Raw genomic sequence first — 16187 nt, 5'->3', positions numbered from 1 at the left:
GACAGCACTTCTTCAACTGTGCAGACAGCTCCTGCCCTGCTGAGCATACTTCACAGGAGCCCTTTCACTCACAGGTTCTGAGTCGAACCATTTTCTTCAGCTGCAGCCTCTGACAAACACAGCAGCTTTCAGGGGACTGAGAACAAAGGAGGCCTTTGCTGTCAGCACAGCAGGTTCCCTCTCGTGCTCAGTTCTTAGTTCCCATTACAAGCTCACAAGAGCAGGAGCAGGGTTGAGCCATTTCTACAACTCCTGCATTCTTCAGCGTTTCACAGCGTAGCTGCAGTTTCTTATCCTTATCACAAACCAGCTCTGTAAACATCCGCAGGCTCTTATCACACATCACCTCTCCTAGGTTCTGTTGTCCCTCCAAATGCTTCCTCTGTTCTCCTGACCGCACAGGAATTTCACTTCATGTTTGCATGCTGGCGCAGGCCAGGGCTCAGAACCCACCTGCTCCCTTCTAGCAGGAAATGCCCCTGACCTCACAGTCTCTGAGATCCACCACGTTCCTCCATGTCCCTCCTTCTCACCCTTCATTCTGCAGGCCACACAGAACTGCTGAGCAGCAAAAGACTGATCTCAAACTGAAGCTTTTGAGAGTAGCAAAGGTGAAACATCAGTGGGGGTCTCTTGCCTATTGTGCTCTGGCAAGGACTTCCCCAGACCCTACAACATGACAGAGAGAACCCAGGGATTCTGCTCTCCTCCCCACCTCTGAGATTTGTGGAAATCAATTCTGGAATAGAAGTTCTGCCACTTCCTATCAAAGACCCAGAACAGATCCAGAACAGACAGTCAGTTCAAAGATTTTATTTAACTGTCATAAAAGGAGAAGCAGACGATGATTCCAAACCTGTTAACCTGGGTCTAGCATTTACAGACAATATGCACCAAATCAAATTAACAAAAATCTCTCTAGGGGCAGGGCAGAGGAGAGTTAGAGGCAAAGACGTAGCTACGAGAAAGCCACATGTACTTGGTCCCAGTTCTAATACAACCTCAATGTGGGAGGATCGAAATAAGAGGGCTGCGGAGCTGGAACATGCCTGCCCGGTGGTCGGGGGGTCGCAGGCCCCAGAAGCCCCCGTCACCCCCCAGTGCCACATCAGCACAGCCACGGGCAGCAGGCTGCACTGCTGCAGGTTATGCTACGGGCACGGGGGAGGAGGGAGTAGAGTGTCAAGGCAATAAATACTGACACGCCAGGCACAGATTTTAAAGGCAGAACAGATACATAAGGCATTAACCGCTTCTGAATACTTGACCATTGCAAGCTCTTTGTTGATCGCGTCAGGAGAGCAGCTGCAGAAACAGACTAGTCCATCCTCAGCCCAAAACAGCTGGGAGGGCAGGTGCTATCCTGGTATTTCAGTGCTTTGCAGCTACTTTGGCTGCAATGAGAAGTCTGAGGTGATGGCAACACTGGTGACTCTCGCACCTACCTGCCTCACAACCCCATCTGTGCCTTGGAGGCATTGGGGCTGCCCAGAGAGTCCAGAGCTCTGCATACTGGGCCAGGGTTCTGCCAGGCCAGCTCTCTGGACACTGGGAGGGATGGCCTGGGGAAGGGGCTAGATGTCACCTGGGATGTCACACTGCCCTCCCTTCCAGGGATGTCCAGTCCTGAGTGAAGAATGGACCAGCAGCAAAGCGGGAAGTTGTGAATCTTTCCTAATATTCCATGAGGGGCGTGACCAAAATGAGTGCCATGTCAACAGACAGGGGGAGGGTCGGTGGCATTTAAAAAGTGTAACAGGGGCAGGGCCCCCTCCCTAGAGGATACGTGTTACACATTAAGGCATCATGGTTACGGGGAACATCCACAAATGAAGGTGCCAGCATTCTCAGGACACCAACTGGATGGAAGGGGCAGGCTGAACATGATTTTAGCCAACAAAGAGATTCAAATAGCTGCCTGGCATCAAAGTTCTTCAGCTACTTGGAGGCAGTAGCTACCCTGAGCTGTGCACAGGAAAGCTAAGCACAGAATCCTACATAGAATATAGGAATCTCCTCTTCAGCACCAACCAGAATAAAGGAAGGTGAGAAGCAAAAAAGGGCCTGGCAAAGGAGCAAGTGCTCCCACCTCTGTGCTGGGACAGAACGGCCCCAGGACGGGCAGCTGGAGATCAGATGCAGACAGCATGGTTTGGTCAACTGGATTCAGTGATTCTCTGGGGAGGGGGCACGTTACAAAACTCTGATCAAATTTTAACAGGGGTGAAAGGTAAGGGGGTTCCAATGTCAGCACTTTGGTACAGGGAGGGATTTCTACGGTAGCCACTGTCTGATTCACGCTCTCTGGGGATTAGCTTTGGGAAGGGCTAGTCCTTCCATTCCTTTTTGATGGTCAGGTTCCACTCCCAGGACAGGTGGTCAGTCTTATCATCATCTGTGAATTTGGATTTGATGTTGTAGCTGCCCCGGGCCAGCATGCCCTTAGGAGCTTCTTCCATGGGGGTCAGAAACTCGTATTCCTCTGCTCGGGGGCCATAGCTCCCAACCATGTACTCAGTCTTGTCAACTAGGAGAAAAAGAGGAAGAGGGAAGCTATTTAAGAGCTTCCAGTATATTTGGGGCGAGGCTAAAGCAAAGGGTTGTTACTGCTACAATTCACAAACAGTAAAAGCAGCTGTAAGAACATCACCCATATTAACAGCTCCATTCGCTCCAGAAACAGCTCCTTCCACAGGGAGCAAAACCCAGCACTCGTACCTCTGTCCACACACAGCAGCAAGCTGTTCAACTCCAGTCTCCAGCAGTGACTGCACACCAAGCTCAGGCACAGCCAGCACAACAGGTGGCTCCCTGCAGCACAGCCAGAAACCTCCACACCTTGCCACTATAAACAGCCTCTTCCCACTGTGAGCTGCTGGGGTACCCACACACAAGCCTCCATCACGGCAGCAGAAAGAGCAGGATGCCCCTCACAAAAAGCAGTACCTGAACTACAGAGAAGCACTTACTTTTCACTCCTTTCCGGAACGTGTGCTGAATATATTTCAACCCTGACACAATCTCCCTGTTAACCTGCAGAGACAAGCAAAGATTGTCAAAGACAGATCTCCACACGCTGCCCACCCCACTCACTGCAGGGGAATATTTCCTCCATCACACCCATTTGGGGGTCCTATGATGGAGTTGCAGTAATCAGGTGCTCCAAATTTCACCAGTTGTTCAGTCTGCAGATCTGAATTCTTACCCTAAAGGAGATTTTTATCCGGTATTCCACACCTTCCTTCAGCACAAATGCTTGCTTCTTATAGCTCTCCAGGTCACCTACACAGAAAGTAAATGATTGCTCTGAGTCCATTTGCATCGTGCTCTGGGATGGATTTCAGCTACAAGAGGTGAAATGGACAGTATCTGCAGCAACGGGGGACTGGATCCTTTCTGCTTGTACTGCATGCATTTTATCCTGTTGTTTTTACAGTTCAGGACTCTCCTTGATATGCTGCCTGTGCTACTTGAGGTGGCCAAGTGCTGCTCTAGGAAAGGGAACTGCAGCATAACAATGCACTTAACTCAAGGATGTTCCTTTGTAAATGTCTGCTCCAAAGTTGTCACCATCTTGAAGGTGCTGTTGGTGTCGCTGTGCAGGCTGGTGGACAGCTGGCTCCCCCAGCTGGCAGCTCATACATTTATAAAACTAAGGCAGGCAATATAGAGAAAGCAGAAAGGCCTTTGCTGAGATAGGGATGCTGAGATGCAAGCTGAGCTGGGAAATACTGGGCTACATGGCTCTGCATCCAGCAAAGGGGCATTTTGGACATGCAAGTGGGCTGCCCACCACAGCATCAGTGCCTTGGAGGGACCTCTCTGAAGACCCCACATCAACCAGCTTTGACTCAGAGAAGAGCTGCTTTTGTTTCCCAGCTTACCTGTCAGGTCCAGCTCCAGAGGGCCAGGAGCAGTAGTACAGACCAACGTCAGTTTGGTCACCACCACGTTTGGAGCATTGGGATCTAGAAGACAAAGAAAAAGGCTGTTAAACAAGTAGCCCTTGTACCAAGCAACTCATTTCTCCTTCCAAGGAAGTTCTTAAAAGTGTAAGAAAACCAGTGAGGGCTCCTCTCTGTGTTATTTACACCCAGCCCACCTTCTCTCCCTGAACATCTCCCTCAGAAGTCAGAAAACGACTCCTCAGTCCCACTGCTCTATTCCAGGGGCCACTGATCAGCACCGGGGCAGTGCAGACACTGACCCTTATGCTCCTGGCTATACTCACACCAAGTCTGGGGAGAGATCAGCTCCCAGACAGAGCTCAGCAGAGCTGAGGCTGGAGAGTCACAGGTGGAGCTCTGGCCTATGGCTCACCTGCAGTCACGGTGACAGCACCAAGCAGTGCCTCCTTGTACTTGCGCAGGCTCTCATCATCCTTGTCCAGCTCCTGGATCTCCTGGATGCTCTTCTGAGCAGGCGGCTTATAGTTAACGGAGTGTTCATCCTCCTCATTCTCAGCTGCGATTTGGGCCAGCTGCTCTGCCGTTGGCTCCTGCTCTGCCATTCTCACACACGTGAGTTACACTGAAGCAGGGAGGAAAGAGGTGTAACTGTAACTGTCTGCAGCATATTGGGACAAACCAGCCTCCCAAAACAGCCCTGACTCCTCAAGTCCCTCTCGCACCAGGTCCCCCACTGGCCGTCCTTGGAGGAACCTCCAGGAGCACACTGCTGCCAAGGACCTGTGCTCCCCAGCCTGCCCAGACTCCCTCAGCAGCCCAGGTCCCATTTTCAGCCTGTGCAAGAGGATAGGGAAAAAAAAAAAATCAGCCTCTGTGCTTTGTTCAGCAGCTGGAACAGATAAATAGCCCACGCCATAGAAAAAAACAACTCCTCCACATGAACAACTCAGTGATGCTTTCATTTGCAATAAACTTGAGCGCAGAATAAACCCAGTTCAGTTCTGCTTCTCCACAGTACAACCTTATGAGGCAAAGAACGGCCCAGCCCCACCACTGGCTCCAATGCCAGAAGCCTCAGCTGCAATCTGGAGCTCACAGTTTGTAATTCAATCAGAACCTACAATGGAAGGAGACACCTGGCTCAGCTGACCTCATCCTGATCCTTTCCAAAGATATGTGTCACAGAGCTGGGCAAACAAAGGCCACAGGTTGAAGACTGGCGTGTAGCTTGGCACTGCTTTACAAGCCCCAGAACACACTTCTAACCAGGAAACACCCAGCTGAGGGCTGGGGAGATTGATGCCAACACCCATCAAAACACCTGGAAAAAGCCAATAATATCCTCAGTCATTCTTGATGCACCACCAGGCGTGCTGTCCTAAGGGTGATCCTATGGCAAACATCTACTTGGACTGCTCTGAGGGCTTAAAAAAAACTCAGCTGACAGCTTTTGAAAGGCTTCTCAGACAAGTAAAATCTTTCACAAGTGCCATGCTGATGGATGCAGGTATTTCTGTTATTACCTGGCATTTCCACGTCCGTTCTGCATTCCTGTCTGGAGTCGTGTATCAGCACACATGACTCAGACTGGAAAACTGCATTCTTTGCTCTGGCATCTAGTTTCCAAATAAATCAACACTACGATCTTAATTATGATCTCCACGCGCTGCCACAGAACACCAGAATACATCCAGAAATGCTGACTTGTTAAGGAAAACCCAAAGTCTGCCACACAGGCTACGCTACATAAGCCAACTGCTATTTGCTCTTCTCATCTTCGAACTAGCTGACATAATAGCCCATAACTCAACGACTCCATTCCTACCCAATGTGTCACCCAGACAGGGAGAGAAAAACCTGAGCGCTGGCACTGAGCACACAAGGCTCACAGAGCACATTTTGCAGTGACACAAGACAAGTTGTGCAGATGCCGCAGCCCGTCTGCCTCCATCTTGAGCCTGGCGACAGCTGCAACAGCACAACAGCAGAGGTATGAGTATATGGTGTTTTTAGCCATAAATATTAGGAATGTTCTGCCAAGGAGACAAATGAGAGTGAAATGTTGCACATCTCTGCCTGATGACTACGGTTGAATCCAGGGCAGGGGAACGGCCGCCAGCGCAGCCCCAGGGCTGTAGCTCAGTGCTGCACTGAGACGAGGTGCTGTCAGATCCCATGCGAGTGCACCCCCAGTCAAACCCAAGAGCAAATCTCCTGAGCTGTCCTGGGCTGGCAGCACCTCCCAGCGAGGCTGGGATGCCAACATAGGTACACAGAGGGTAGGGAACTTGCAGTGGGCATCAAAACTGGAGTGAGCTCTACCACCAGACAGTGGGTGGGGAGAGATGCAACACATCTGAGATTTCTGCAGGGGCTTTGGGTCTGTGCAGGAGCTCTTCCCATCACACCTTCCTACACACAACTCAACAACCACCCATGCTGGCCCCTCACTTCACAGCCCTTTTGCATGGGATTCTCCAGGTCCCTGGCACTGACTGCCATGGAAATTTACATTCAAATCTTATGACATACATGAGCAACTGACTAGCTCTCACCCTAGTAAATCCATATCAAAACCAGTCATTTCCTTTAGGCTCCCATCCAAAAAAGCTTCCAGGCTTGAAGGCTCCCAGAAGTGTTCAACAAACACTTACTCAAGCATTTGTTCCAGTGCTTAATCTCATTTTGTCCTCTGCTTCGGCTCCAAGCCAGACTTCGCTTCCCCCCCCACCTCTCAAGCACCACAGGTTGTCACCCCATGGAAGTCCACCATGGGTGGAAAGTGGCTCTTCAAACTGACCCAAAGTCACCAGAAACATCAAGAGATGTTCCAAACAGCAACTCAAGTCAGGCTGGGTTTCAGCTCTGCTAGGAAGCACAGGAAAAATGCCACTGTGCCTCCTGCAGGCTCCCTGCAGCAAGACCTGGAGAAGCCTTCCCATCGAGCTGGCTGCACCACAGCCCCTCTACTGCAGTGTTCTGATGGCACCGTGCTCCCACTGAGCCTGGCTGACCCTGCTCCCAGCACACAGCATTATATAGCCTCACATCATGGTGCTTCAGCTGCTGCCCTGAGCGTTCTGCCAGGGAGAAAGGAGGCTTCCAGCAGCATCACCAGGCTGCTCCAGGCTTCTACAACAACACATTTATTCCAGACCAGAATTAGTAGAACAGAACTGTGCAGGTGCATGCAGAAGCAGCTGTCACGCTTGCCAGGCAAAGCAGAGCTGAGGGACTCAACACATCAAAACACTGAGGCAGGCATCCATCTCATGCTGTGCCCAACGTCCTGCAGGATCGTGGCTCCAGCACACACAGCCTGCTGCTGCAGAGGTGGGGGCAGAGGAACGGGGACCTGAGGCCACAGCCCCTTCAGAGGGCTCAGCCCTTGTGACTGAAACCTCCTGGAACACCAACCTCCAGTAGGCAATGTGCACCTTCAGCCCCAAGCCTCATATCGTGGCACCACCCCAAGGCCTCTGCAAGGAATTCCCCCTCAGCAACTCTGAAACCCGGAAGGCACCTGCGCTCCCTGGGCGGCACCGCCCGTGCCGATGGCTCTCTGACTCCAGAGACACACCTGGCTCACAGAACAGTGCAGCTCCTGCCTCTGTGCTACCCTGCACTCAGCCCAGGGTGGGTCACAGGAGAGCACTGTGGCCCCAGGGATGTCTCAGAATGTCTGGAAACGGCAACCGTCACCCCTCAGATCCTTGCTGGTCACCGGGGCCTGCAAAAGGCAGCAGAAACCGAATCGCTTCCCATCTGCAAATCTGCACTCAGCTGCCCGCGCTGCTTCCTGAAGTCAGCAGTTTCCCCTAGATTCTCTCAGTATTTTTAGTGCAATACCAAGAAGCTATAGCAGCAGCAAACACAAGAGCCCCACCTTCTGCCAGCTAGAAAAAATGCTAGGAAAAGAACACCGTTAACAGGCAGGGATGAGCAGTGATTTCTTCACAACCAGGGCTGAGATCCCAAGGTACTTGTGCAGTGACATAAGAGAGGTCAGAGTCTCCTCAGATGAGCTAATTGGCTTCGGACATCCCTCAGCTCAGCCACAGCGCCAATTCAAGCAGTCCCCACCCTTCCTTTTTTCCCCTGCAGCACAAGGGAAAGCTCGTGGAGCTGCACAGCAAAGCCACTTGGAATGCAATGCGGCTTTCTGCAAGGTTACTTTCCACGCAGGTCGGATCACCCACTGCGGTTCATCTCAGGGCTGCACATGCTGCTGAAACAGGAAGCAAGAGCTGCTAAAACCAGTTCAAGCAGCACAGCCGCCCCACATGATGGCAGCTCGAGGGGCCAGACCGGAGCTTGCCCAGAGCCAGTTCTAATATCATGGCAGCAGCAGGGCAGTGACCCCCCCCAGTACTGCCTGCAGGCAGGTCTAGCCTCACGAACACGGGGCTGGGAGCTCCGGCAGTGTTGCTGAGCAGCTTTGTGAGCAGCTTTGTGAGCGCGTGAGGAAATCCCGCCTTGCCCGAGGGCAGATCCCTGCCAGAGCTCCAGGCGTGGGGAGGAGGAGCTGTGGGGCCGCACAGCTGCTGCTGCCAGGTGCTCTGCTGCCAGATCTGCAGTTATGCACGCTGCTTGTGACACTGCCCTGGACTGCAGTCCACCTGCAGGTATCATCTGCCATGAGCATCACCAGAGAAATGAGCAGACAGCTCTCACGGCTTATTGGGTTTAAGAAGCCCCTTGCAGCCTCATACTCAGAACACAAACAAGCTGCATGGTGAGTGCTCTGCAGCTGGACTGCTACCTGTAATACAACGACTGCAGAGCTACAATACGACCACACTGCAGGAACTGCCACATGTCTCCTCAGCACCACGTGGAAGCGGTCTCACTCAGCATTTCTGGGACAAGAATACCTGCACTGGGACCACTCCTGGAGAACTGAGACCACAGACCACTCTGGGCTGGACCCGAAACCTTCACAGCAACAATTTAGCTGCTTGGCACAACCTAGAGCTCTTCTCTGAAGAAAAGGAAGTCACAGCTCCCAGGCCTGCCGCAAAGCGCCTGCTGAGGCAGGGAAGAGGCATCGTCCTTCCGCCACAGCCACGAGGGCACGGCGGCTCGGACACCTCGTACTGCTGCTCCAACCCTCACCCTACCCGCAGCACCGGGGGCTGAACCGAGCTCCTGGTCTAATGCAAAAAGAAACCAACCCTGGGGAAGTCGCCTTCAAGTTCCTCCTTTCATAACTGGAAACTATTTATGGAGAATCTATTTGAATCCGGCCGACCCGAGCAGCCGGCAGGTCCCGGTACGGCAGCAGCGGGAAGGGCGGCCTCGAGGACCGAAGGCTCCGCGCTTCGCTCCGACAGCGGATCCGCACCCGAGCGCTCCCTGCCGCCCCCCTCCGCAGGGAGGGCGCCCACTGCCCCCGCTCCGTGCCTCGGCCGCGCCCCGGCCACTCGCACGGTGCTGAACCCGCGGGACCCGGCCCGGCCGCATCGAATAGGGCGGAGCTCGGCGCCCTCCGCCCAGTACCCGCCGCTCCGCTCCGCTCCGCCCTGCCCCGCCGTACCGGTCGCGCTCACCCTCCGCGCTGCGGTGACAACGCCGCCGGGATCCGCCCAGCCGCCCGCGCACCCCCGCACTTCCGGGACACGCCCGTCACTTCCCGTTATGCGAGGGCGCGCCCCGCTCCTCACTTCCGGCCGCGACGCGGCGCTCTGATTGGCTCAGGACGTACGCGCGCGAGCGCAGCTCGGACCGCAGAGCCGGGGCCGGTGGGCAGGGCGGGCGCGGGAAAGGAGCGCGCGGGCCGACGGGGCGGCAGCGGCCGCCAGGGAGCAGGCAGAGCTCTAGACACGGTTCTATTTTATTACGGCAAAGGTGAAAAAGCCACCTCGGCCCAACAGGCAACCAGTAAAATTTATCCCAAAAATAACTCGGTACAAAACGGGTCTGCTTCAGAATTAAAAAAAACCTTTACATGAGTTTAAAACCTATTCCAAAACATAAAAGTAAAACAAATTCCATCCTTGATATTAGTAGCCACAGTCGCACACCCCTCCCGCCACAGAGCATGGAATGAGATGTCTGGAGTCCTTCCATGCACTGCTCGCCACTTTAGCTGGTGTCCATCTAGAAGAGAGCAGAGAGGAGCGTCAGCAGCCCACCACAACCCTCCCCCCAGCCCCGACCCTCCCAGCCCTGGCTGCCAACCCTAGGATGCTGCAGCTTCAGTAGCAGAGATGCAGCCCCAACCCCAGCGCCACAGTGCCTACTGGCCAGACCTGACCTGCACCTGGGCAAACTCCCTACATCACACTTCTCGCTCCTCAACCTAAAGCCTTTTCTAACTATCATCATTTAAGCACCTCCAGTTTCAGAGAGCACTGCTCTAAACCACATTTCCACAGCCATGTTTCTAGAATCCATCTCACTTTATCCATGCTATCGCTTCGTTTAATCCCATTTCTACAACATAGACCAGCATGTTTCATGATGCACTACATCATGCACAAATTTGATTCTCAGTTAAGACTTCAGTCTTGCTGTGGCACAACATTTGAGCTCATTCTGAATGAAAGAAACCACATGCATTGCTCTGCTCATCCAGCTCTGCATTAGGGTCTTGCAGGCTGTGATCATCATTGACTTCTTTCCTCTTCTTAGTACCAAGGCAGTTATTTCATGTGTTTGTTCTTTCTGTTTTTCATTTTTCTAGCCTATCATCTCTCTGGGCTTTGGTCCATAGCTTTAGTTCATTACACATCTTGGCTACTGCCAATTCTGGCTGACACAGGTTGCAACAAGCCAGGGGAAGTTGGAAAAGGGGCTATTTCTTACTTATGAGCAACAGTAGTTCTGGAGAGCTAAGGCAGCTACAGGAACAGGGCAATGCTCAGCTTTAGAGGGAGGCTATTTAAGTCCAATGACCTGAAAAACAATTTCTCTTTCCAGCCAGCTGCCAAAGTTTGTCAAAAAGACACCGCAGGGTACCTGTGAACATCATGCAAGCAGCACTTACCCTGGCATTGTAAGCATCCAGCTGTGCATCTAGTTCTTCTGCAGAGAGCTGCTGTTTGGAAGTTCTTCCAGCCCCTCTGCCTCTCCCTCTGCTCCCACCACGACTACCTCGCCTGGTACCTCCACCACCAAATCCTCCTGTACCACCACGGTTTCTGGTCATGCCACCTCTGTTTACGCTGTGATTTTTAAAAAGCAACTGTTATAGTGCATTCTGGTTAACCCCAACAGGCACTCAGAAGTTTGCAGGACACGAGGAGGATCCATGCTTCCTAAACAGGCCTGTTCACTGCCGTGCTGACTGACACAGCGACTCCCGCGGCAGTACGGCTTCTCACCTCTGTGCTGGTCTCCTCTGTGTGTCTATCTGTGATGTAACCAGCTGAATGTTCATGGGACGCCCTGCAGGAAAAGCAGCCAGTTACTCTGTGAGCAGGTACACAAACGTGTGCAGAGGAGCACGCGACAGCCACAGAGACTCACCATCCAAGGGGACTCCATTGTACTGCTTCATAGCTTTCAGAGCATCTGCTTTCCTTTCAAAATGCACATCTGCTGTCCCTAGACTGCGCCCAGATCTGTCGTAGTGCACTGCCGCCTTCTTCAAGGTCCCAAATTCTGCAAAGAGTTCCTGAGAAACAGAGGGAGAAGCGAGGATGCTTCAGTCAGTGCCACAAACACCAAGCAGCCCAGACAAAGCACAGGCAGCTCCCGCTTTCACCGATCACATGTACATTCCCTGACATCTCACAAAAGGCACCAATGAAAGAAGGAACACAAGCCATTAAAGAGTTCCAAAAAAGCAGCCACAGGTGGCAGAAACAAACAGGACTTCATATCCACCGCCTGAAGGGTGCCTGTAAACAAAGCAGCCTCAAGGTGTGCTGACCTGCTCCTTTTCCCAGGTCTTTTCTCAAGGTTGAATCAACAGAGACACTGTTTGAAAATAATCCAGACCCTAATCAATTTCCCAAGGAAAGATCATCCATACAAATGCAGAAATTCATAAAATAATCACAATTTCTATGAGCTAGACTTCTTTTTTCTTAAAAGCTTTGCTAGACCAGGTGCAATTTAAAGCATAGTCCCTCCCAGAGCTTAGGGATGTTTCTGAATAAACTGAAACCAGGAAGTCTTCTACTGAAGTACATCATTCACCATCACAAGTGATGGAAGACTGCAACAGTGGAGCCATCCATTTTGTTTCAGATGCTACATCTAGTACACCATCTAGGGACATCTCACTACTCTGCAAGTTTTTACCTACACCCCATGCTTCAAAAGCTCCCAATGCACAGAATTGTCAGGTGTCCAAAGTGGACACCACAGGCTGCCTTTCACATCACCTGCAGCAGAGCCTGAACACTATTCCAGCCACCTCTACGAATTCCTATCCAAGCATTTGAAAAGAGCACTATAAATATTTTCACTTCTGAAGCCAGCTGCACTTTAGGCAAGCTTGCCAGTAAGTTTCTCCATTGTGTCCATCTACTGGATATGAAACATTAGCACAGCACTCAACAAGCTTTCTGGAAGACAGCACCACACGGGAGGAGAGGTGCTTCATCACTTCCTCGTCCTGCAGAGAAACTGGAGCCACAGCACCACACAGCCTCCTCCAAGAGCAAGATGTGCAAGGCTCCCTCCAGCCCCTCGTTCCTCCAGACAGCATTGAGCTGTGCAGTGCCATATTAATGACACGATCAGCACGGAAACAAAGAATCAGTGCAGCTTAGTGGGAAATTATAAGATGGGCAGTAACAAAGAGGCACAAGCCCATTAAGTCTGCTTTGCTGCTACATATAACACATGCACAAGTTTGTCTGCTCCTGCAGTCCAAGCCAACTGTGGGAAGAAAACTCTCTCAACTGCCACAAACAAAACACACAAATTCCTTACATTGAGATACTTTACAGATTCACATTTTACGTGTTGGGCCTGATTACAGCAAACAGGAAATTTATTTCAACTAAACTTACTTGAGGAAAGAACAGCGATTTTAAGTGCATCACTCAATAAATAGGTGACCTAAAAAAGCCCACTTCCAATTCTCCTGATGCACAGAGATTGGCATAGGGGTGAACAGGAATGAATTAACAGAGGAAGAAAACATAAAAATGATTTCTTTTTTTTTTTTTTTTTTTTCTTTCTCTGGTGGAGACACAAGGACCAGAAACCATCCAAAGCTCTTTGCAACGTGACTAAGTCAGCAAAACCCTCCAGAGTGGATGCTCCTTGGATTTGCAGATGTTTCTGAACATCTTGCTGCCCACAGGTGAAGCAGCCCCACAGCTGTGCAGGCACACTGAGCCCTGCCTGCCTCAGCCCTGCTGCAGACAGCCTGCACCCAGGGCATAGCAGGAACAAGGGATTTAGCTGCAGTTGGTACCTCAGCTAGAACATTCAGCTGTCACAAGATACACATGGTAATTGTGGAAATGGCAGCATGAGTGAGCAGGTACTCCCTCATAAATCAGACTTCTGTCACTGATGCATCTATAAGAACACCTTGCCACTGAACAAAACACAGCTTTTAACAAAGAAAGTACATCAACAAGTACTATGAAAACATAGCCAACAGATGCACACACACAGTTACTGAACCTCTGGAATTACCCAAACCTTAAAAGCTCACACAGCCTGCGACAAGCTCTGCAGTCATAGCAAGACTGAGCTAAGGCAGCTTCCCCCACACAACATCATGGCAGAGCCATTTATTATGCGATTATCTACAGCCCCATAAAGACCGTGGCTTTTCTAAATACAGCCACTCGAACTCCTCAGAACAGGGCCCCAGCAGTGCCTGCAGCACAAGGCCAAGCACCGTACAGAGGGCCCTTGCAGTGGGAGCAGGGCCAGCAGTGCTCCTGCAGCCACCCCCAGCATCCAGCACCAATGTTATGAATGAAACCCCCCGGGAACAACCCCGAGCCCGTACCTGGATATCCGCATCTGAGACGCCGAAGTCCAAGTTGGAGACGAGCAGCTTCCCGCCGGTCTCCACGCCAGCGCCCGCCCCAAAACCGCTGTCGAAGAGGTCGTGCTGCCACTTCTCGGGGAGCTGTTTCGGCTGCAACGACAGGGACGCCTTGCTGAGCGGCGCCGGGGCCCGCCGGCACGGCCCGGCTGCCGGCAACAGACAAAGGGCCAACCGCCCCACCGCCCCCACCCCGTCCAGGAACCGCCGCCGCCCCCTCCCGCCCCGCGGACCGGCCCGCTCCCTCCGGGCCCCGCCGACCAGATACCGCCCCCGCTCCCGGCCCGTACCCGGCTATACGGCGCGGGCCGATTCCTGCCGCCGCCCCGGGCCATCACCGGCCTGTTCCGCACGGGGCCGCCGCCCGCTCGCCCGGCTCCCACGCCGCCCCGACCGGGCCCGCCCCCGCGGGTGACGCCGCCTCGGCCCCGGCCGCCCCGGCCACCGCCCCGGCCGCCGCCGCGCTGGCTTCGGTTGAGCTTAATGATATCGTCCAGGGACATGTCCATCTTGTCGGCCATGATGGCGGCTCCGCTCCGGGGCCTGCGCTTCCGGCCGCGCTGCGCTGACGCCGGAAGCGGAAGAGGCAGGGCCGGCGGCGGAGGCGCGGTGCTCGCGCGCGTTCAGATTCGCGGGGCCTTGTGGGGCGGTGGGCGGCACTTCCGGCGGCGCGGTGTGAGCCGGCGGGCGGCACTTCCGGCGGCGATGCGGGTGAAGGTGCGGAGCTGGAGCGGCGTCGCCTCTTGGCTGTGGGTGGCGAACGACGAAAACTGCGGTATCTGCCGCATGGCCTTCAACGGCTGCTGCCCCGACTGTGAGTGCGGCGCGGCTCGGTGCGCGGCTCGGTGCGCGGCCCGGTGCGGCGGGGCCCGTCCTGACGCTGTGTCCGCGCCGCAGGCAAAGTGCCCGGGGACGACTGCCCGCTGGTGTGGGGACAGTGCTCGCATTGCTTCCACATGCACTGCATCCTGAAGTGGCTGCACTCGCAGCAGGTGCAGCAGCACTGCCCCATGTGCCGCCAGGAGTGGAAGTTCAAGGAGTGATCCCCTCCGCCCCCGTCCGCCGCTCCTCTCCCGGCTCCGTGGGCGGAGAGCGGCGGTTTCCCTCGGGCTGTGCGGCGGGGGCGGGCGCGGCCATAAAGAGGCGGCGGCGGCGGCGTTTCGGAGCGCTGCGCTCCGTCTGGCATGATGCGCGCCACCCGCTGCCTGGTTCTGGCCGTAGCCGTGGCGCTGCTCTGCCGCCCCGCCGCATCCTGGTACCGGCAGGCGGCCGCGCCCCTCTCCTACCCGGTGGGCAGAGCCTCGGGACTGCTTTCCGGTCTCCACCGCTTGCCCTACAGCCGCCGCTCCGACAGCGAAGTTGCTGCCCAGCGCCGCCCCGCAGCGCTCCATGTCGGACTCGCTGCTCCGCTCCGCACCATGGTGAGTACCAGGATGCTCTGGTCATGGAATGTGCTGGGACTGGGACTGCCCACCTGCGGGGCTCCGTGGGCAGCCCCACTCCAACGTTCCCACCCAGGAGCACGGGTCTCTGTGATGCTCTCCCTACAGGTGCCGTGTGTGACAGATGTGAACCCCAAGCTACGGAGCTGCCGGCTGCTGCCGGGGGTCCCCGGTGCTCTCCAGTGCAGAGCAGCTGTGACTGTGTCCTTGGTCTCCACGGAGTGTGCAGGCGTCTGAGGCAGCACTGTGGCTCTACAGTAACAATAAATGCGCATGGAATGGAGAGATCTTGTCTGTCCTTGAGGGAATAGAGGTGCTCCTGGAAGCCCTCAGGGCTGGGGGGAGCCCACCAGGATCTGGAGTACAGGGGGGGGCCCTGCCAGATACATGCCCTGAGAAGCAGTGCCCACCCAGGACTGTGTGGGTAAGAGCTTCGGTAGTGCCACGGGTACTGGGGGACAAAGCCCAAGCTGAAGCTCCGTTGCTGAGCTGAAGGCAAAAAAAACAGTGCAGGGAGAGGGAACCCTTTGAAACCGAGTGTCAGAGCTGGAACACTGCCCACCTTGGTTGGACAGATGGGCACAAGGATCCACAGTGGGAAGTGGGGATCTGCCAGTGCTTGGAGCAACCCAGCTCTGAGCACAGTGCCTGTGAGCAGAGCTGGTGCAGAGGGAAAGTTTCTTTCACATGGCTGATAAGCCCCTACCCCTCCCTGCCATGTCTGCAGTTCTCTGAGCAATACAGGAGATGTATCTGAAGCTGGGGGAGGGAGGGGGGTTGTACCTCGCCAAGCCAAACTGAGGAAGGACTTTACGCTGGGGTGGGGGATGCCATGGACTGAGATCGGGGGGATCCACACACTGACCCCACACA

The 16187-nt window shown here is 54.1% G+C and overlaps 4 protein-coding genes across 5 annotated transcripts; 2 read left to right on the top strand and 2 right to left on the bottom strand.

Annotated features, from left to right (window-relative positions):
- Nucleotides 1-797: 797 nt before the first annotated feature.
- ARHGDIA (Rho GDP dissociation inhibitor alpha) lies at nt 798-9582 on the bottom strand. Of its 2 annotated transcripts, none has more exons than XM_048965084.1 (6): nt 9458-9582; nt 4321-4530; nt 3885-3968; nt 3206-3282; nt 2970-3033; nt 798-2527 (listed from the first exon to the last, which is right to left on the bottom strand). In XM_048965084.1, exons 2-6 carry the CDS (start codon nt 4508-4510, stop codon nt 2328-2330), a joined length of 615 nt encoding a protein of 204 aa, XP_048821041.1. In that variant the 5' UTR covers nt 4511-4530; nt 9458-9582; the 3' UTR covers nt 798-2327. The 2 variants fall into 2 exon arrangements, with proteins under 2 accessions (XP_048821041.1, XP_048821040.1); XM_048965083.1 differs by having other exon boundaries at nt 9445-9552.
- Nucleotides 9583-9723: 141 nt separating this feature from the next.
- ALYREF (Aly/REF export factor) lies at nt 9724-14454 on the bottom strand. The gene is made up of 6 exons (XM_048965082.1): nt 14163-14454; nt 13834-13965; nt 11379-11526; nt 11234-11297; nt 10897-11074; nt 9724-10007 (listed from the first exon to the last, which is right to left on the bottom strand). Exons 1-6 carry the CDS (start codon nt 14391-14393, stop codon nt 9993-9995), a joined length of 768 nt encoding a protein of 255 aa, XP_048821039.1. The 5' UTR covers nt 14394-14454; the 3' UTR covers nt 9724-9992.
- A 3-nt stretch (nt 14455-14457) lies between these two features.
- Nucleotides 14458-15023, top strand: ANAPC11 (anaphase promoting complex subunit 11). The gene is made up of 2 exons (XM_048965086.1): nt 14458-14686; nt 14770-15023. The coding sequence occupies exons 1-2, from the start codon at nt 14578-14580 to the stop codon at nt 14913-14915; spliced, it is 255 nt and encodes an 84-aa protein (XP_048821043.1). The 5' UTR covers nt 14458-14577; the 3' UTR covers nt 14916-15023.
- NPB (neuropeptide B) lies at nt 14933-15597 on the top strand. Its single transcript, XM_048965085.1, has 2 exons — nt 14933-15293; nt 15423-15597. Exons 1-2 carry the CDS (start codon nt 15057-15059, stop codon nt 15549-15551), a joined length of 366 nt encoding a protein of 121 aa, XP_048821042.1. The 5' UTR covers nt 14933-15056; the 3' UTR covers nt 15552-15597.
- The last annotated feature ends 590 nt before the right edge of the window (nt 15598-16187 follow it).

This window comes from Lagopus muta, chromosome 18, assembly GCF_023343835.1.
Source record: "Lagopus muta isolate bLagMut1 chromosome 18, bLagMut1 primary, whole genome shotgun sequence".
Classification (NCBI taxonomy): Eukaryota; Metazoa; Chordata; class Aves; order Galliformes; family Phasianidae; genus Lagopus; species Lagopus muta.
Note: the sequence above shows the minus strand (reverse complement) of the source record. Positions and strands in the feature narration are given on the sequence as shown.